The following is a 21,142-nucleotide window of genomic DNA, read 5'->3' as shown; positions in this document are numbered from 1 at the left end:
GCCAGCCCAGAGTCCGGGTCTCGTATGGGGGGGGGGTAAACTGGGGGGTTGGGGGGGTTGAGGGGGGTTAGACCCTGGGGTCTCTCAGATTTGGGGGGGGCTGGATGCCCCCAGTTTGGGGGGGGGGGCACTGGGGTGTCTCTATCCTGTAGACTTGAGGGGTCTGGGTCCTCCAGTTTGAGGGGGGGGCACTGGGGTGTCTCTACCCCTAGATTTGGGGGGTCTGGGTCCCCCAGTTTGGGGGGGGGGGCACTGGGGTGTCTCTATCCTGTAGACTTGAGGGGTCTGGGTCCTCCAGTTTGAGGGGGGGGCACTGGGGTGTCTCTACCCCTAGATTTGGGGGGTCTGGGTCCCCCAGTTTGGGGGGGGGGTTACTGGGGTGTCTCTACCCCCTAGATTTGGGGGGTCTGGGACCCCCAGTTTGAGGGGGGGGCACTGAGATGTCTCCATCCCCTAGATCTGGGGGGGTCTGGATGCCAGATTTGGGGGGAGGGGGGACTGGGGTGTCTCTACCCCCTAGATTTGGGGGGTCTGGGTCCCCCAGTTTGGAGGGGGGAGCACTGGGGTGTCTCTATCCTGTAGATTTGGGGGTCTGGGTCCCCCAGTTTGAGGGGGGGGGTTACTGGGGTGTCTCTACCCCCTAGATTTGGGGGGTCTGGGTCCCCGAGTTTGAGGGGGTGTTACTGGGGTGTCTCTATCCTGTAGATTTGGGGGGTCTGGGTACCCCAGTTTGGGGGGGAGGTTACTGGGGTGTCTCTACCCCCTAGATTTGGGGGGTCTGGGTCCCCCAGTTAGAGGGGGGGAGCACTGGGGTGTCTCTACCCCTAGATTTAGGGGGTCTGGGTCCCCCAGTTTGAGGGGGGGGCACTGGGATGTCTCTGTCTGTAGATTTGGGGGGGTCTGGGTCCCCCAGTTTGAGGGGAGGGTTACTGGGGTGTCTTTATCCTGTAGATTTGGGGGGTCTGCATCCTCCAGTTTGAGGGGGGGGTTACTGGGGTGTCTCTACCCCCTAGATCTGAGGGGTCTGGGTCCCCCAGTTTGAGGGGGGGGTTACTGGGATGTCTCCATCCCCTAGATCTGGGGGGGTCTGGGTGCCAGATCTGGGGGGAGGGGGGACTGAGGTGTCTCTGCCCCCTCGATTTGGGGGGTCTGGGTCCCCCAGTTTGGGGGGGGTGTGTGTCTCTGTGCTGACCTCGTGCGGCCCCGTGGGAACAAGGGACCTTTTTGGGGTGGGGGGGCGGGGGGGGCGCCCCGTGACCCAGTTTGACCCCATGTTCCCCCCCCCCCCCCCCAGATTCCGGCCAGTCCGACAGCGCCAGCGCCCAGGGGGACGCGGACGTCAAGCCTCTCCCCAACGGTGAGGCACCAGTGCTCCCAGTAACCCCCAGTGACCCCTCCAGCCCCCAGTGCCATCCCAGTGCTCCCAGTAACCCCCAGTGCCCCCCCAGTCACGCCCTAGTGCTCCCTGTGCTCCCCTGCAGCTCCCAGTGCCATCCCAGTGCTCCCAGTGCCACCCGTGGAGCTCCCAGTGCTATCCCAGTGCTCCCAGTGCTCCCTCCGCAGCCCCCAGTACCATCCCAGTGCCATCCCATTGCTCGCAGTGCCATCCCTGCTGCTCCCAGTGCCATCCCAGTGCTCCCAGAGCCACCCGTGCAGCCCCCAGTGCAGCTCCCAGTGCTCCCAGTGCCACCCGTGGAGCTCCCAGTGCTATCCCAGTGCTCCCGGTGCCATCCCAGTGCTCCCAGTGCTCCCTCCGTGGCCCCCAGTACCATCCCAATGCCATCCCAGTGCTCCCAGTGCCATCCCAGTGCCATCCCAGTGCACCCAGAGCCACCCGTGCAGCCCCCAGTGCCATCCCAGTGCTCCCAGTGCCACCCGTGCTGCTCCCAGTGCCATCCCAGTGCTCCCAGTGCCATCTGTGCAGCTCCCAGTGCCACCTGTGCAGCTCCCAATGCCATCCCAGTGCTCCCAGTGCCACCCATGCCGCTCCCAGTGCCATCCCAGTGCCATCCCAGTGCCATCCCAGTGCTCCCAGTGCCATCCCAGTGCCATCCCAGTGCTCCCGGTGCCACCTGTGCAGCTCCCAGTGCCATCCCAGTGCTCCCAGTGCCATCCCAGTGCCATCCCAGTGCTCCCAGTACCACCTGTGCAGCTCCCAGTGCCATCCCAGTGCTCCCAGTGCCATCCCAGTGCCATCCCAGTGCTCCCAGTGCCATCTGTGCAGCTCCCAGTGCCACCTGTGCAGCTCCCAATGCCATCCCAGTGCTCCCAGTGCCACCCATGCCGCTCCCAGTGCCATCCCAGTGCCATCCCAGTGCCATCCCAGTGCTCCCAGTGCCATCCCAGTGCCATCCCAGTGCTCCCGGTGCCACCTGTGCAGCTCCCAGTGCCATCCCAGTGCTCCCAGTGCCATCCCAGTGCCATCCCAGTGCTCCCAGTACCACCTGTGCAGCTCCCAGTGCCATCCCAGTGCTCCCAGTGCCATCCCAGTGCCATCCCAGTGCTCCCAGTGCCATCTGTGCAGCTCCCAGTGCCACCTGTGCAGCTCCCAATGCCATCCCAGTGCTCCCAGTACCATCCCAGTGCCATCCCAATGCCATCCCAGTGCTCCCAGTGCCACCCATGCCGCTCCCAGTGCTATCCCAGTGCTCCCGGTGCCACCTGTGCAGCTCCCAGTGCTCCCAGTACCACCTGTGCAGCTCCCAGTGCCATCCCAGTGCCATCCCAGTGCCATCCCAGTGCCATCCCAGTGCCATCCCAGTGCTCCCAGTGCCACCCATGCAGCCCTCAGTGCCATCCCAGTGCTCCCAGTGCCACCCGTGGAGCTTCCAGTGCTATCCCAGTGCTCCCAGTGCCATCCCAGTGCTCCCAGTGCTCCCTCCGCGGCCCCCAGTACCATCCCAGTGCCATCCCAGTGCCATCCCAGTGCTCCCAGTGCCATCTGTGCAGCTCCCAGTGCCACCTGTGTAGCTTCCAGTGCCATCCCAGTGCTCCCAGTGCCATCCCAGTACCACCCCAGTGCTCCCAGTGTCACTCCAGTGCTCCCAGTTCGTGCTCCTGTTCCCTCTGTCACCATAGTGTCCCCAGCCCCAACGTCCCCCCAGTGCAGTGCCCCCCCCATGTCCCTGTGCCCCTCCATGTCCCCATGTCCCCTCATGTCCCTGTGCCCGCCCATGTCCCTGTCCCCCCATGTCCCCATGTCCCCATGTCCCCCCATGTCCCCATGTCCCCCCAATGTCCCTGTGCCCCCCCATGTCCCTGTCCCCCCCATGTCCCCATGTCCCCTCGTGTCCCTGTGCCCCCCCATGTCCCTATGCCCCCGCAATGTCCCTGTCCCCCCCATGTCCCCATGCCCCTCATGTCCCCATGTCCCCATGTCCCCTCATGTCACTGTGCCCCCCCATGTCCCCCTGCCCCCCCATGTCCCCATGTCCCCTCATGTCCCTATGCCCCCACAATGTCCCTGTGCCCCCCCATGTCCCTGTGTCCCCCCCCATGTCCCTGTGCCCCTCCTCATGTCCCCCATGCCCCCCCCCAGTGCAGTGCCCCCTAACCCCATGTCCCGGTGCCCCCCCCCATGTCCCCGTGTCCCCCCCCAGGCCACCTGACCTTCCAGGACTGCTTCGTGACGTCCGGGGTCTGGAACGTGGCCGAGCTGGTGCGAGTGTCCCAGAGTGAGTGGGGGGGCCCGGGGGGGGCAGGGGGGGTGGGAATGGAGGGGTGAGCCTGGGGGACACGGGGGGGACACGGCGGGGGGGGACACACAGTGAGGAGAGGGGGCACGGGGTGTCTGGGGGTGCAGGTGGATGCTGGGGGGGGGGTGAGAGGGGGGAAAAAAGGGGGGGCTATAGGGATGGGGGGACAAATGGGGGGCTATGAGGATGGGGGGGACACAAGGGGGCCAAAAGGGGGGGGCTGTGGGTGTGGGGGGGCAGAGAGGGGGCTATGGGGCTGGGGGGGGCATGGGGGGCAAATGGGGCTGGGGGGACACCGGGGGGCAAAAAAGGGGGGGCAAAAAGAAGGGGTTATGGGGATGGGGGACACGGGGAGGCAAAAAGGGGGAGCTGTAGACATGGGGGTGCAAATGGGGGGCTATGGGGCTGGGGGTCTGTGGGGACGCAGAGAGGGGTGGGAATTGGGAGGGGCTGGGGGGGCAGCTCTAGGGGGTGGGGGGGGTGTCCCATATGGGTCCCCCACACCCCCTGTGCCCCCCCCTGCCCCCCCCCAGCCCCTGTGGCGACGGCTTCGGGCCCCAACTTCTCGCTGGCCGACCTGGAGAGCCCGGGGGGCTACTACAACATCAGCCCCGTGGCCCTCGGCCGCCGGCCCCTCGGCCCCCCCACCGCCAGGTAACCCCCACCCCGGGACCCCCATAACCCCCTCTGCCCCCCCGGGACCCCATAACTGCCCAATGACCCCCCCCATGACCCCCCCTTCAGCTCCTGAGACCCCCTGGGATCCCTATAACCCCCTCCAAGCCCTCCATAGCCCCCCAATTACCCCCTCATATCCCCCCAGTTACCCCCCCCCATATCCCCCCAATTGCCCCCCCCCATATCCCCCCATTTACCCCCATATCCCCCCAATTAGCCCCCCTGTATCCCCCCATTTACACCCCACCCCCCCCGGATCGTCCCTCTCATACCTGGGATCCCTTGAACCCCCCCCATAACCCCTGGGACCCCCATAATCCCCTGTGACCCCCACCTAAGACCCCTATAATCATCCAATTACCACTCCATGACCCCCCCTCAGCCCCTGGGACCCCCATAACCCCCTGTGACACCCCCCCAAGACCCCTTTAATCATGCAATTACCCCCCCATGACCCCCCCCCAGCCCCTGGGACCCCCATAATCCCCTGTGCCCCCCCCCTAAGACCCCTATAATCATCCAATTACCACTCCATGACCCCCCCTCAGCCCCTGGGACCCCCATAACCCCCTGTGACACCCCCCCAAGACCCCTTTAATCATGCAATTACCCCCCCATGACCCCCCCTTCAGCTCCTGGGACCCCCCTGGGACCCCCCATAACCCTCTGTGCCCCCCTGGAGACCCCATAACCATCCAATTACCCCCCCATGACCCCCCCCCTCAGCCCCTGGGACCCCCATAACCCCCTGTGACCCCCCCCAAGACCCCTATAATCATCCAATTACCCCCCCGTGACCCCCCCTTCAGCTCCTGGGACCCCCATAACCCATTATGCCCCCCCCGCGACCCCATAACCGCTCAATTACCCCCCCTATGACCCCCCCTTCAGCTCCTGGGACCCTCCATAACCCTTGGGACCCCCAATGCCCCCCCCAGACCCCTTATAACCATCCAATTTCCCCCCCTCGGACCCTCCCTGGAACCCCAGGCCCCCATGGGACCCCCCAAAACCCCACACCCCCTGCAGCCAGCCCCCCCCCAGCTCCTCTGTGTCCCCATGGGGGGGGTTCCAGTCACTGGGGGGGGGTGTGGGGGTGACATCCCACCCCCCCGGTGACACCCCCCCCCCACAGCGGCCCCAAGCGCCCCAAAGCGCTGGACGAGGGGGACCTGGAGGGGCCAGGGGACGATGTCTTCTACCCCGGGCCGGGGCGATCGCCGGCCCCCGGGGGCAGCCAGGGACCCTGGGGGGGCGACGTGGACACCGGTGGGTGGCACGGGGGGGGGGACAGCGAGGGAGGGGGCACAGGGGGGGCACAGGGGGGTCCTGGGGGCAGTTGTGGATGTTGGGAGGTGACAAAAGGACAGTGGGAGGGGGAAAAGGGGGGACATGGGGGGCAAAGGAGTGATGGGGGGGGCAATGGAGGGTGAGGGGGGGGCATAGGGGCATTATGGGGGGGCAAAGGGGGGTCCTGGGGGCAGTTGTGGATGTTGGGGGGTGACGAGAGGACAGTGGGAGGGGGAAAAGGGGGAGCATGGGGGGCAAAGGGGGGGCTGTGGGGGTGGGGGGTGGGCAATAGGGGGTTATGGGGGGGGCCATAAGGGGGGGGAACAGTGAGAGGGGGGCACTGGGGGGGGCAAGGGAGGGTCCTGGGGGCAGTTGTGGATGTTGGGAGGTGACAAGAGGACAGTGGGAGGGGGAAAAGGGGGGACATGGGGGGCAAAGGAGTGATGGGGGGGGAATGGAGGGTGAGGGGGGAGCATAGGGGCATTATGGGGGGGGCAAAGGGGGGTCCTGGGGGCAGTTGTGGATGTTGGGGGGTGATGAAAGGACAGTGGGAGGGGGGAAAGGGGGGGCATGGGGGGCAAAGGGGGGGCTGTGGGGATGCGGGGGGGGCAGTGGGGGGGCACAGGGGGGACAATGAGGATGGGGGGCACGGGGGGGCCACAGGGGGGGTCCTGGGGGCAGCTGTGGGTGTTGGGGGGTGACAAAGGGACAGTGGGAGGGGGAAAAGGGGGGGCATGGGGGGCAAAGGGTGGGGCTGTGGAGATGCGGGGGGGGCAATAAGGGGCTATGGGGGGGACAATGGGGGGAAATGGGGGGGGCAGTGAGGATGGGGGCACTGGGGGGGCACGGGGCGGGTCCTGGGGGCAGCTGTGGCTGTTGGGGGGTGACGGGAGGACAGTGGGAGGGGTAATGGGGGGCAAAGGGGGGAGTAATGGGGGGTTATGGGGGGACACAGGGGGGGCAGTGAGGATGGGGGGCACTGGTGGGGCACAGGGGTTTCCTGGGGGCAGCAGTGGGTGTGGGGGGGTGACAAGGGGACAGTGGGGGGGGGCACGAGGGGCAAAGGAGGGGGGGGGCTGCGGGGCAACAGGTGTCCCCGAGAGCTGGGGGGGTGGGTTGCTCTGTGCTTGGGGGGCAATGAGGGTATTAGAGGAGTCTGGGGGAGGTCTCCATGGGGCCATGGGGTTCCTGGTGACCCCCCCGCTGCCCCCCCCCAGGTCCGGGGGCGCTGAAGAAGTCGGGGAAGCTGGATTTCTGCAGCGCGCTGTCGGGGCACGCGGCCACCCCCCGCATGGCCTTCGGCCACCACCCCCTGCCCGTGCTGGCCGGCGTCCGCCCCGGTGAGACCCCAACCCCCCGGGACCCCCGGGGACCCCCCCGGACCCCCCCAACCCCATAGGAGCCCTGGGAACCCCCCCTCTGCTCCATGCCCTCCCCTGGACCCCCCTGACCCCTCGGGACCTCCACACCCCCCCCACAGCCTTCCCCTGGGGTCCCCCTCATCCCTCGGGACCCCCAGGACCCCTCTGACTCCCTCCAGCTCCTTGGGATCCCGCAGGACCCCGCTTCCCATAATCCCAGTTCCCCCCAGTTCCAACTCCCAGGGTCTGGGGGGATTCTGGGTCCCCCAGTCCCAGTTCCCCCAGTCCCAGGGCTCCAGGAGGGCTCTGGGTCCCCCAGTCCCAGCTCCCCCAGTTCCAGGGGTCCAGGAGGGCTCTGGGTCCCCCAGTTCCCAGTTCCCCCAGTCCCAGCTCCTCCAGTCCCATCTCCTGGGGTCCTGGGGGGGCTCCGGGTCCCCCTGTCCCAGCTCCCCCAGTCCCAGCTCCAGAATTCGGGGGGGGGGGCTCTGGGTCCCCCAATCCCACGTCCCCCGGTCCCAGCTCCCCCAGTCCCATCTCCCAGGGTCTTGGGGGGGGGTCTGGGTCCCCCAATCCCACATCCCCCAATCCCGCATCCCCCAGTCCCAGCTCCCCCAGTCCAGGGGGGGCTCTGGTCCCCCAGTCCCATTTCCCGGGGGGCTGTGGGTCCCCCAGTCCCAGGGTCCAGGGGGGTCCCTGGTCCCATGTCCCGGGGGGCTGCGGGTGCCCACTCGGGGGTGTCGGGGGGTCCCACATCCAGGGGGTCTGCAGGAGCCCACTCGGGGTGTCGGGGTGTCCCTGGTCCCAGGGGGCTGCGGGTGCCCACTCGGGGTGTCGGGGGGTCCCTGGTCCCACATCCTGGGGGGCTGCGGGTGCCCACTTGGGGGTGTTGGGGTGTCCCACATCCCAGGGGGCTGTGGATGCCCACTCGGGGGTGTCAGGGGGTCCCACGTCCCGGGGGGCTGCGGGTGCCCACTTGGGGGTGTTGGGGTGTCCCACATCCCAGGGGGCTGTGGGTGCCCACTCGGGGGGTCCCTGGTCCCACGTCCCGGGGGGCTGCGGGTGCCCACTCAGGGGTGTCGGGGGGTCCCTGGTCCCACGTCCCAGGGGTCTGCGGGTGCCCACTCGGGGGTGTCAGGGGGGGTCCCAAGTCCCGGGGGGCTGCGGGTGCCCACTCGGGGGTGTCGGGGGGTCCCTGGTCCCACATCCTGGGGGGCTGCGGGTGCCCACTTGGGGGTGTTGGGGTGTCCCACATCCCAGGGGGCTGTGGGTGCCCACTCGGGGGTGTCGGGGGGTCCCACGTCCTGGGGGGCTGCGGGTGCCCACTCGGGGGTGTCGGGGGGTCCCACGTCCCGGGGGGCTGCGGGTGCCCACTCGGGGGTGTCGGGGGGTCCCACGTCCCAGGGGGCTGCGGGTGCCCACTCGGGGGTGTCGGGGGGTCCCACGTCCCGGGGGGCTGCGGGTGCCCACTCGGGGTGTCGGGGGGTCCCACGTCCCGGGGGGCTGCGGGTGCCCACTCGGGGGTGTCGGGGGGTCCCACGTCCCAGGGGGCTGCGGGTGCCCACTCGGGGGTGTCGGGGGGGTCCCACGTCCTGGGGGGCTGCGGGTGCCCACTCGGGGGTGTCGGGGGGTCCCACGTCCCGGGGGGCTGCGGGTGCCCACTCGGGGGTGTCGGGGGGTCCCACGTCCCGGGGGGCTGCGGGTGCCCACTCGGGGGTGTCGGGGGGTCCCACGTCCCGGGGGGCTGCGGGTGCCCACTCGGGGTGCCAGCGCTGAGGGTCCCTGCAGGCAGCCCGCGGGCCTCGGCCTCGGCGCTGCACTTCCCGTCGGGGTCCCTGCTGCCCCAGTCGAGCCCCTACTTCGCGCACCCCACCATCCGCTACCACCACGGGCAGGACTCGCTCAAGGACTTCGTCCAGTTCGTCTGCGCCGACGGCGCCGCCCAGGGCCCCCAGGTGGGACGGGGGACACGGGGGACACGGGGTGGGGGGGACACTGCCGGGGGTGGGGGGCGTGGGGGATGCTGTAGGGACAGGGGGGACAGGGATGAGGATGAGGATGGGGGGACACTGCAGGGACAGGGGGGACACTGAGGATGAGGGGACACTGCAGGGACAGGGGGGACAGGGATGATGCTGAGGATGAGGATGGGGGGGACACTGCAGGGACAGGGGGGACACTGAGGATGAGGGGACACTGCAGGGACAGGGGGGACAGGGATGAGGATGAGGATGAGGATGGGGGGACACTGCAGGGACAGTGGGGACACTGAGGATGAGGATGGGGGGGACACTGCAGGGACAGGGGGGACACTGAGGATGAGGATGGGGGGACACTGCAGGGACAGGGGGGACGGGGGACACTGAGGATGAGGATGGGGGGGACACTGCAGGGACAGGGGGGACAGGGATGATGCTGAGGATGAGGATGGGGGGACACTGCAGGGACAGGGGGGACAGGGATGACACTGAGGATGAGGTTGGGGGGGACACTGCAGGGACAGGGGGGACACTGAGGATGAGGATGGGGGGACACTGCAGGGACAGGGGGGACACTGAGGATGAGGATGAGGGGACACTGCAGGGACAGGGTGGACACTGAGGATGAGGATGGGGGGACACTGCAGGGACAGGGGGGACACTGAGGATGAGGATGGGGGGACACTGCAGGGACAGTGGGGACACTGAGGATGAGGATGGGGGGGCACTGCAGGGACAGGGGGGACAGGGGGGACACTGAGGATGAGGATGGGGGGGACACTGCAGGGACAGGGTGGACACTGAGGATGAGGATGGGGGGGCACTGCAGGGACAGGGGGGACAGGGGGGACACTGAGGATGAGGATGGGGGGGACACTGCAGGGACAGGGGGGACAGGGATGACACTGAGAATGAGGATGGGGGAACACTGCAGGGACTGGGGTGACACTGTGAGGATGGGGACGCGGGGGACACTGCAGGGACTGGGGGGACAGGGATGATGCTGAGGATGAGGATGGGGGGACACTGCAGGGACAGAGGGGACACTGCGGGGATGGGGACACTGAGGGGACAGGGAGACGTGGATGGGGAGACGTGGGGACACAGGGACACGGGGATACGGTGACACTGGTGGGGATGCTGCCCGGGAGCCCTGCTGGGGACACTGGTCCCAGTTCGGAGCCCCGACGGGGACACTGGTCCCAGTTTGGAGCCCCGACGGGGACACTGGTCCTAGTTCAGAGCTCCAACGGTGACATTGGTCCCAGTTTGGAGCCCCGCCAGTGACACTGGTCCCAGTTTGGAGCCCTGATGGTGGCACTGGTCCCAGTTTGGAGCTCTGCTGGGGACACTGGTCCCAGTTTGGAGCCCCGCCAGTGACACTGGTCCCAGTTTGGAGCCCTGATGGTGACACTGGTTCCAGTTCGGAGCTCTGCTGGGAACAGTGGTCCCAGTTCGGAGCCCCGACGGGGACACTGGTCCCAGTTCAGAGCCCCGACGGGGACACTGGTCCTAGTTCAGAGCCCCAACGGGGACACTGGTCCCAGTTCAGAGCCCCGACGGGGACACTGGTCCTAGTTCAGAGCTCCAACGGTGACACAGGTCCCAGTTTGGAGCCCTGACGGTGGCACTGGTCCCAGTTTGGAGCTCTGCTGGGGACACTGGTCCCAGTTTGGAGCCCCGCCAGTGACACTGGTCCCAGTTTTGAGCCCTGCTGGGGCCACTGGTCCCTCCCCTCAAGGACCCCCCCCTCCTTGAAGACCACCCCTACCCTGAGGACCCCCCCTCGCATCTTGGGGATCCCCCCACCGGACCCCCCCCCCACCTTGAAGCCCCCCCCTCCCCAACCCCGCGCCTTGGGGACCCCCCCAAAAGCGCTGCCCCCCCTCCCCGGGTTTTGGGGTTCCCGGGGGTCCCGTCACCGTGTTCTCGTTGCAGCCGTGCGGGGCGCAGGGCCGGGCTGGGGGGGCTGCGGGGGCCCCCCTGGCTCGGCCGCTGCCCCTGCCCCCAGCGGAGCCCAAAGCCCCCAGCGGCCCCCAGGGCGGAGCGGCCGCTGCACCCCGTAAGTGCCCCCGTGCGCCCCACTGCGCCCCACTGCACCCGCAGCCGGGGCCTGGCCGTGGGGGGCACGGGGCGCAGGGGGGTGCAGGGGGGGGCAGGGGGGGCAGGGGGCAGCAGAGGGTGTGGGGGTGCAGGGGTGCAGCAATGGGGTGCAGGGGTGCAGTGGGGTGCAGGGGTGCAGCAGCAGGTGTGGGGGTGCAGGGGGTTCAAGGGGGTGCAGCAGAGGGTGTGGGGGTGCAGGGGTGCAGTATTGGGGTGCAGGGGTGCAGCAGCAGGTGTGGGGGTGCAGGGGGTTCAAGGGGGTGCAGCAGAGGATGTGGGGGTGCAGGGGTGCAGTAATGGGGTGCAGGGGTGCAGCAGCAGGTGTAGGGGTGCAGGGGGACAGTGGGGTGCAGCAGCAGGTGTGGGGGTGCAGGGGGTTCAAGGGGGTGCAGCAGAGGATGTGGGGGTGCAGGGGTGCAGTAATGGGGTGCAGGGTTGCAGTGGGGTGCAGCAGAGGGTGTGGGGGTGCGGTAATGGGGTGCAGGGGGTGCAGAGGTGCAGCAGAGGGTGTGGGGGTGCAGGGGTGCAGTGGGGTGCAGCAGCAGGTGTAGGGGTGCAGCTCTGCAGTGCAGGGGGTGCAGCAGTGGGGTGCAGGGGGTGCAAGGAGGTGCAGCAGCGGGTGTGGGGGTGCAGGGGTGCAGTGGGGTGCAAGGGGGTGCAGCAGCAGGTGTAGGGGTGCAGCAGGGGGGTGCAGGAGTGCAGGGGTGCACAAGGGGGTGCAGGGGTGCAGCTCTGCAGTGCAGGGGGTGCAGCAGTGGGGTGCAGGAGTGCAAGGGGGTGCAGCAGCAGGTGTAGGGGTGCAAGGGGGTGCATAGGTGCATCAGTGGGGTGCAAGGGGGGTGCAAGGGGGTGCAGGGGTGCAGCAGCAGGTGTGGGGGTGCAGGATCACAGCAGTGGGGTGCAGGAGTGCAGGGTGGGGTGCAAGGGGGTGCAGCAGTAGTTGTTAGGGGTGCAGGGGTGCAGCAGCAGGTGTGGGGGGACAGGGGGGCAGCAGTGGGGTGGAGGGTCGCAGCAGTGGGGTGCAGTGGTGCAAGGGGGTGCAGCAGCAGGTGTAGGGGTGCAGCTCTGCAGTGCAGGGGGTGCAGGAGTGCAGGGGGGTGCAATGGGGTGCAGGGGGTGCAGGGGTGCAGGGTCATGGCAGTGGGGTGCAGCAGGTGCAAGGGGGTGCAGCAGCAGGTGTAGGGGTGCAGGGGGTGCAGGGGATGCAAGAAGGTGCATAGGTGCATCAGTGGGGTGCAGGGGAGTGCAATGGGGGTGCAAGGGGGTGCAGGGGTGCAGCAGCGGGGTGCAGGGTCACAGCAGTGGGGTGCAGCGGTGCAAGGGGGTGCAGCATCAGGTGTAGGGGTGCAGGGGTTGCAAGGGGGTGCAGGGGTGCAGCAGTGGGGTGCGGGAGTGCAGGGTGGGGTGCCAGGGGGTGCAGCAGCAGGTGTGGGGGTGCAGGGGGGCAGCAGTGGGGTGCAGGATCACTGCAGTGGGGTGCAAGGGGGTGCAGCAGCAGGTGTAGGGGTGCAGCTCTGCAGCGCAGGGGGTGCAGCAGGGGGTGCAGGAGTGCTGGGGGGTGCAGTGGGGTGCAGGGGGTGCAAGGGGGTGCAGGGGTGCAGCTCTGCAGTGCAGAGGGTGCAGCAGTGGGGTGCAGGAGTGCAAAGGAGAGCAGCAGCAGGTGTGGGGGTGCAGGAGTGCTGGGGGGTGCAAGGGGGTGCAGGGGTGCAGGGTCATGGCAGTGGGGTGCAGGAGTGCAAGGGGGTGCAGCAGCAGGTGTAGGGGTGCAGGGGGTGCATCAGTGGGGTGCAATGGGGGTGCAAGGGGGTGCAGAGGTGCAGCAGCAGGTGTGGGGGTGCAGGGTCACAGCAGTGGGGTGCAGCCATGCAAGGGGGTGCAGCAGCAGGTGTAGGGGTGCAGGGGTTGCAGTGGGGGTGCAGGGGATGCAAGGAGGTGCAGGGGTGCAGCAGTGGGGTGCAGGAGTGCAGGGTGGGGTGCAGTGGGGTGCAGCAGTAGGTGTAGGGGTGCAGTGGGGTGCAAGGGGTGCAGCAGCAGGTGTGGGGGTGCAGGGGTGCAGCAGTGGGGTGGAGGGTCACTGCAGTGGGGTACAGCGGTGCAAGGGGGTGCAGCAGCAGGTGTAGGGGTGCAGTGGGGTGCAAGGGGGTGCAGCAGCAGGTGTGTGGGTGCAGCTCTGCAGTGCAGGGGGTGCAGCAGGGGGGTGCAGTGGGGTGCACAAGGGGGTGCAGCAGCAGGTGTTGGGGTGCAGGGGTTGCAGTGGGGGTGCAGGGGATGCAAGGAGGTCCAGGGGTGCAGCAGTGGGGTGCAGGAGTGCAGGGTCATGGCAGTGGGGTACAAGGGGGTGCAGCAGTAGGTATAGGGGTGCAGGGGGGCAGCAGTGGGGTGCAGGGGTGCAGGGTCACGGCAGTGGGGTGTGCAGCGGGGGGCAGGGGTGCAGCAGCAGGTGTGGGGGTGCAGGAGGTGCAGCAGTGGGGTGCAGGGTCACAGCAGTGGGGTGCAGTGGGGTGCAAGGGGGTGCAGGGGTGCAGCAGTGGGGTGCAGGAGTGCAGGGTCATGGCAGTGGGGTGCAAGGGGGTGCAGCAGTAGGTGTACGGTTGCAGCTCTGCAGTGCAGGGGGTGCAGCAGTGGGGTGCAGGGGGTGCAAGGAGGTGCAGCAGCCGGTGTGGGGGTGCAGGGGGGCAGCAGTGGGGTGCAGGATCACTGCAGTGGGATGCAAGGGGGTGCAGCAGCAGGTGTCGGGGTGCAGCTCTGCAGCGCAGGGGGTGCAGCAGGGGGGTGCAGGGGTGCACAAGGGGGTGCAGCAGCGGCTGTGGGGGTGCAGGGTCCCAGCAGTGGGGTGCAGGGGGTGCAGTGGGGTGCACAGCAAGTGGGGTGCAGCAGCAGCGGGTAGTGGGGGTTGCAGGGGTGCAGGTGCCGGGCCAGCAGCCCCCGTGGCCAGTGGCCCGCGTGGCAGCGGCGACCGTGGGGCGAGCCAGCAGCGGTGACACCGGGGGCACCAAGGTGACCCGAGGGGGGTGGGGGTGACACCAGGTGGCCCAGGGGGGGACCAGGTGGCCCTGGGGGGGGGACCAGGTGGCCCAGCCCGGCCCGGCTGCCCGTGCATCATCACCTCCTCCCCATTGTCATTGCTGCCCCCCCCACCCCCCAAGTCCCAGGCACCCCCCGTCCACCCCCCCAGCGCCTCATGCCCCCCCATCCCCAATTCCGTCCTCACAGCTCCATTTCTATCCCTTTTTACCCCATTTTCGGGGGGGGGGGGGGTATTGGGAGGGGTTTTTTTTTGGGGGGGGCAGCGGATATCATGGTTTCTGGTGCTGCCAGGGTGGGGGGGGCTGTCCTAGACCCGAACATGGGGGGTCTGGGGGTTGGGGGGGGAAATCATTACGGATTTCCCATCTCCATCCTCGGGGCAAGGATGGGGATGAGGGGGGGGGACACAAAGGGACACGGGGGGGGCTCACAGGTGAGTATGGGGGAGCTGGCGCTGCACGAGGGGGGGGGCACACACCTGTGCTTGCACACACATGGCTTTGCACGCTCATCTGCGACCCCCCCCCCGCATTGATTTGCACGCTCAGACGCAAGCCGGGGCCGCCGCATGCCTGCAGCACGCGTGTCGCACGCCTCGCACGCCCGCGGCGTGTCGCACGCCTCCAATCCGTGTCGCCTGCCTGCGCCACGCGTGTTGTCCCCGTGCCTTGCGTGTCACACGCCTGCAGTGCTTGTGTGTCCCCACCCCCCACCCCCACCCCCGGCACGTCGCTTGCCTCGCACGCCTCGAACACGCGTGTGGCACGTGTGTCGCACACGCCTCGAGCCGCCGCCTCGCCCGCTCTCCCCGCAGCATTCGCAGCGTCAGGCGCCGCCGCTGCCCCCCGCCTTGTCGGCCTCGGACCCCGCGACGGCAACTTTCTGACCCTCCCCCAGCAGCAGGTAGGGGGACACCCCCCCCCCCCAACTTCTAGGGACCCCCCAACTCCTAGGGACACCCCCCAACTCATGCCCACCCCTTCCTGCCCTCCTGTGAACCCCCCTCTCACTCCTAGAGACACCCCTCAGTTCTGGGGACCCCCCCCCTTCACCCCTGTGAACCCCCCCTCACTCTTAGGGAACCCCCTCAGTTCTGGGGACCCCCCCCTTTCACCCCTGTGAACCCCCCCTCACTCCTAGGGAACCCCCTCAGTTCTGGGGACCCCCCCCCCTTTCACCCCTGTGAACCCCCTCTCACTCCTAGGGACCCCCTTCAGTTCTGGGGACCCCCCCCCATCAGTCCTATGGACACCCTCTCAGATCTGGGGACGCCCCACTTCACCCCTGTGAACCCCCCTCACTCCTAGGGACCCCCCCTTCAGTCCTATAGACCTCCCCTCAGTTCTGGGGACCCCCCCCTTTCGCCCCTGTGAACCCCAGCTCACTCCTGAGGACCCCCCTCAGTTCTGGGGACCCCCCCATCAGTCCTATGGACCCTCCCCTCAGTTCTGAGGACCCCCCCCTTCACCCCTGTGAACCCCCCCTCACTCCTAGGGACCCCCCTTCAGTTCTGGGGACCCCCCCTTCAGTCTTATGGACCCTCCCCTCAGTTCTGGGGACCCCCCCCCCCTTCACCCTTGTGAAACCCCCTCACTCCTAGGGACCCCCCTCAGTTCTGGGCCCCCCCCCCATCAGTCCTATGGACTGTCCACTCAGTTCTGAGGACCCCCCCCTTCACCCCTGTGAACCCCTCTCACTCCTAGGGAACCCCTTCAGTTCTGGGGACCCCCCATTCAGTCCTATGGACCCCCCCCTCTGTTCTGAGGACCCCCTCACTTCACCCCTGTGAACCCCCCCTCACTCCTAGGGACCCCCCTCAGTTCTGAGGACCCCCCACATCAGTCCTATGGACCCTCCCCTCCATTCTGGGGACCCCCCCCTTCACCCCTGTGAACCCCCCTTACTCCTAGAGACACCCCTCAGTTCTGGGGACCTCCCCCAATCACCCCTGTGAACCCCTCTCACTCCTAGGGACCCATTTCAGTTCTGGGGACCCCCCCCCTCCTTTCACCCCTGTGAACCCCCCCTCACTCCTAGGGAACCCCCTCAGTTCTGGGGACCCCCCCCCTTCACCCCTGTGACCCCCCCCCTCACTCCTAGGGACCCCCCCTTCAGTCCTATAGACCTCCCCTCAGTTCTGGGGACTCCCCCCCTTCACCCCTGTGAACCCCCCCTCACTCCTAGAGACCCCCCTCAGTTCTGGGGTCCCCCCCCATCAGTCCTATGGACCCTCCCCTCAGTTCTGGGGACCCCCCCTTAGATCTGGGCCCCCTCCCCTTTCACCCCTGTGAACCCCCCCTCACTCCTGAGGACCCCCCCCCTGTGCTGGGGACCCTCCCTCAGTCCTGGGGATCCCCCCCTACCCCTGATGAACCCCCCTCACTCCTGGGGACCCTCCCTGTGCTAGGGACACCCCTTCAGTTTTGGGGACCCCCTCATTCATCCCTAAGACCCCCCCCCCCAACTCCTGGCCCCCCACCATTCCTCCTTCACACCCAAAGGCTGAGCCTCTCCCTGCCCCCCCTCCCGGGCTAATTAGGCAGTTAATGAGCCCCACGCCCTGCCCCAAACTGGGGGGGCACTCGCCCCACCTCCCCCCCCCCCATGTCTGGTTGCCGTGGCAACGAGACATGATGTCATGGCTATGGCAACAATGGCAGGTCACCATGGCAACGCAGTGGGGACCCCCCATCACCCTGGCAGCCCTAGAGGGGGGGATGCAGGGGGTCGCGGCGCCGTTGGCTGCGGGCTCCGTGGCACGAGGCCCGATTGGCTGGTTGCCCACGGGCCGGGGGGGGATCGGGGCCAATGGGGCCTCGGCGGATGCAGCCGTTGGCTGGCACCGAGCGAGCCCCAATCCTGCATCTATGGGGTCCCCAATCCTGCATCCATGGAGCCCCCAATCCTGCATCCCTAGAGCCCCTAATTCAGCATCCATGGGATCCCCAATCCCGCATCCATGGAGCCCCTAATCCTGCATCCATGGGGTCCCCAATCCCACATCCACGGGCTCCCCAACCCAGCATCCGTGGAGCCCCCAATCCTGCATCCATGTGGCCCCCAATTCCACATCCACGGGGTCCCCAATTCCGCATCCATGGAGTCCCCAATCCTGCATCTATGGAGCCCCCAATTCCACATCCATGGGGTCCCCAATCCCGCATCCATGGAGCCCCCAATCCGGCATCCATGGGGTCCCCAATCCTCCATCCATGGGATCCCCGATCCTGCATCTATGGAGCCCCCAGTCGCGCATCCATGGGGTCCCCAATCCTGAAACCATGCAGACCCCAATCCCACATCCACAGGGTCCCCAATCCCGCATCCATGGAGCCCCCAAACCAGCATCCATGGAGCCCCCAATCCCACATCCATGGAGCCCCCAATCCTGCCTCTATGGGGTCCCCAATCCTGCATCCATGGAGCCCCCCAATCCTGCATCCATGGAGCCCCCAATCCCACATCCATAGGGTCCCCAATCCTGCATCCATGGCTTCCCCAATTCCACATCCATGGGGTCCCCAATCCTGCATCCATGGGATCCCCAATCCCACATCCATGGAGCCCCAGTCCCACATCGATGGGATCCCCAATCCTGCATCCATGGGGTCCCCAATCCCGCATCCATGGAGCCCCCAATCCTGCATCTATGGGGTCCCCAATCCCACATCTATGGGATCCCCAATCCTGCAACCACGGAGCCCCCAATCCTGCATCTATGGGGTCCCCAATCGCGCATCCAGGGGGTTCCCAATCCCACAGCCATGGAGCCCCCAATCCCGCATCCATGGAGCCTCCAATCCTGCATCCATGGCTTCCCCAGTCCCACATCCATAGGGTCCCCAATCCTGCATCCATGTAGCTCCCAATCCCGCATCCATGGGGTCCCCAATCCTGCATCCATGGAGCCCCAAATCCTGAAACTATGGAGCCCCCAATCCCGCATCCATGGAGCCTCCAATCCTGCCTCTCTGGGGTCCCCAGTCCTGCATCCATGGGGTCCCCAATCCTGCATCCATGGAGCCCCCCAATCCTGCATCCATGGGGTCCCCAATCCCACATCCACGGGCTCCCCAATCCAGCATCTATGGGGTCCCCAATCCCGCATCCATGGAGCCCCCAATCCCGCATCCCTAGAGCCCCCAATCCTGCAACCATGGGTTCCCCAATCCTGAAACCACAGAGCTCCCAATCCTGCATCCATGGAGCCTCCAATCCCGCACCCATGCAGCTCCCAATCCTGCAACCACGGGGGTCCCCAAACCTGCAACCACGGAGCCCCCAATCCCGCATCCATGTGGTCCCCAATCCTGCATCCATGGCTTCCCCAGTCCCACATCCATAGGGTCCTCAATCCTGCATCCATGTAGCTCCCAATCCCGCATTCCATGGGGTCCCCCAATCCCGCATCCATGGAGCCTCCAATCCTGCCTCTCTGGGGTCCCCAATCCCGCATCCATGGGGTCCCCAGTCCTGCATCCATGGAGTCCTCTAACCTGCATCCATTAGGTCCCCAATCCTGCATCCATGGAGCCCCCAATCCTGCCTCTATGGGGTCCCCAATCCTGCATCTATGGGGTCCCCAATCCCGCATCCATGGAGCCCCCAATCCTGCCTCTATGGGGTCCCCAATCCTGCATCTATGGGGTCCCCAATCCCGCATCCATGGAGCCCCCAATCCTGCCTCTATGGGGTCCCCAATCCTGCATCTATGGGGTCCCCAGTCCTGCATCCATGGAGTCCCACTGCCTTATGGCCCATCTGCCTCTATGGAGCCCCCAATCCTGCATCTATGGGTCCCCGATCCTGCATCCATGGGATCCCCAATCCCACATCCATAGGGTCCCCAATCCCACATCCATGGAGCCCCCAATCCTGCATCCATGGGGTCCCCAATCCCGCATCCATGGGATCCCCAATCTTGCATCCATGGGGTCCCCAATCCTGCATCCATGGGGTCCCCAATCCCGCATCGATGGGATCCCCAATCTTGCATCCATGGGGTCCCCAATCCCGCATCCATAGGGTCCCCAATCTTGCATCCATGGGATCCCCAATCCCGCATCCATAGGGTCCCCAATCCTGCATCCATGGGGTCCCCAATCCCGCATCGATGGGATCCCCAATCTTGCATCCATGGGGTCCCCAATCCCGCATCCATAGGGTCCCCAATCTTGCATCCATGGGATCCCCAATCCCGCATCCATAGGGTCCCCAATCCTGCATCCATGGGGTCCCCAATCCCGCATCGATGGGATCCCCAATCCTGCATCCATGGGGTCCCCAATCCCGCATCCCTGGTTCCCCCAATCCCAGATCCTGCTCTCACCCCTCATTCTTGCTGTTTGGGTCACAAATCCCAGGTCTGGGGGTTGGGGGGGTTTGGGGGGGATTTGGGGATGCCCCCCGCTCCTCACTGACCCCCCCCCCTTCTCCCCCCCAGTCCTGGTTCCTCTGACGCCGCCCTCGGACGAGGAGAAACCACCTGGAAAAAGGAGAAAAAAAAGAACAAAATCACAAAAAAAAAAAAAGACAAAAAAAGCCGCAGCCCCCCCCGGCCCCCCTCTCACCCCCCCCGACCCCCCCCCCCGCGCCGTCCGCCCCTGGGGGGGCCCCGACACCCCCCAACCCCGACGTGGATGAGGGTTCGGCCTCTCTGATGTGTGTGTGTCCCCCCCCCACCCCCGGACCCCCCCCCCAGGCACAGACAGGGTCACCCCGAGCCCCCCCCCCCTCGATTTTTTGGGTGGGGGGGGGAGCACACGCGTGTCCTGGGCACACGACACATCATCACACGCGTGTGCACGGCTCGGGGAGGGGGGGACACGGGGTGGGGGGGTCACACTACCTGCCCCCCCCCCTCCTAACCCCCCCCCTCACCCCCCCCAACACGTGTGCCCCCCCCCCCCAGCCCCCGCACACGCGTGTGCCCCGGTCACCAGCACTCGCACACGCTCCGCACACGCGTGTGCCGGGGGGGGGGGGGGACCCCCCTTGCTGCAGGCCAGCGAGCGGGGCCGGGGTGGGGGGGGGGGGTCCGAACCACCCTGACCCACCCCCCCCACCCCCCAAAAAACCAGCCCCCCCCACCCCGCTTTGGGATCCCTCCCTGAAACCCACCCCCCCCCGCTCATTTTTTTAATTAAGTGCAATTACCCCCAGGCGAGGCCCCCCCCCCCCACTTTGGGGTCCAACCCCTGCGTTTTGGGGTCCAACCCCGCTTGGGGTCAAACCCCCCCCCCCTTCCCCTTCGGGTTTGGGGTCAAACCCCCCCGTTTTGGGTCAGACCCCCCCTTTTTTTGGGGTTAAAACCCCTCCTTTTTGGTCCAATGTCCCCATTTGGGGTTAAACCCCACTTCCCCCCCCCCCCCGTTTAGGGTCCCCCCCCATTTAACCCCCCCCCTTGGGGTCAAACCTCCCATTCTGGGGTCAAACCCCCCCTTTTCGGGTGCCCCCCCCCCCACTTTCCAAGTGCTTTTTTGGGGAAAACCCCAATTTTCCCTCGTTTTGCCCCACGGGGTGTGTGTCCCCCCCCGATTTGTGTTTTTTATCAGTTTTGGGTCATTTTGCCCCATATCCCGGGGGGGGGGCAAAGGGGGGGGGGGATTCCTGCCACAGGGGCCCATGGGGGGGGTGGGATTTGGGGGCATTTTGCTCAATATTTGGGGTTTCTGCACCTTTTTTTGGGGGGGGACAGGACAGGACCCCCCCCCCTTCACCCCAGGGTGGTTTGGGGGGGTCCTTCCCCCCCCCCCCCCCAATCCCCGGGTTTTGGGGTCATATGGACCAAACCTGCTTTTGCCTTAGCCCCCCCCCCGCCCCGCGTGCCTTCCCCCACCATGGGCCCCCCCCCATAAAAAAAAATGGGGACCCCCCCCACCCCTCTTTGTGGCCCCCACCCCTGGGTTTTTCGGACACCACCCCCCCCTCCCATCACGGGACGCCCCCCCCCACCAGCAATGCCCCCCCCCCAACCCCTCCCCTGGGAAACAGCCCCCCCTCCTCATTTTTG

The 21,142-nt window shown here is 67.1% G+C and overlaps 1 protein-coding gene across 3 annotated transcripts in view; it reads left to right on the top strand.

Moving 5' to 3' along the window:
- The window catches only part of NFIX (nuclear factor I X), a 37,653-nt gene extending 18,009 nt beyond the window's left edge, over positions 1 to 19,644 (top strand). For 2 of the 3 annotated variants that reach the window (XM_069882432.1, XM_069882433.1), the window contains exons 3-10: positions 1,295 to 1,357; positions 3,600 to 3,674; positions 4,229 to 4,349; positions 5,509 to 5,642; positions 6,881 to 7,003; positions 8,810 to 8,976; positions 14,945 to 15,033; positions 19,574 to 19,644. In XM_069882432.1, the coding sequence (XP_069738533.1) occupies positions 1,295 to 1,357; positions 3,600 to 3,674; positions 4,229 to 4,349; positions 5,509 to 5,642; positions 6,881 to 7,003; positions 8,810 to 8,976; positions 14,945 to 15,016 (755 nt within the window). In that variant the 3' untranslated portion in view covers positions 15,017 to 15,033; positions 19,574 to 19,644. The remainder of the gene's footprint in view (positions 1 to 1,294; positions 1,358 to 3,599; positions 3,675 to 4,228; positions 4,350 to 5,508; positions 5,643 to 6,880; positions 7,004 to 8,809; positions 8,977 to 14,944; positions 15,034 to 19,573) is intronic. The other variant, XM_069882434.1, reaches the window with a different exon arrangement.
- Positions 19,645 to 21,142: the final 1,498 nt, after the last annotated feature.

Source organism: Phaenicophaeus curvirostris, unplaced genomic scaffold, assembly GCF_032191515.1.
Source record: "Phaenicophaeus curvirostris isolate KB17595 unplaced genomic scaffold, BPBGC_Pcur_1.0 scaffold_127, whole genome shotgun sequence".
Taxonomy (NCBI): domain Eukaryota; kingdom Metazoa; phylum Chordata; class Aves; order Cuculiformes; family Cuculidae; genus Phaenicophaeus; species Phaenicophaeus curvirostris.
This window is presented reverse-complemented; position numbering and strand designations above follow the sequence as displayed.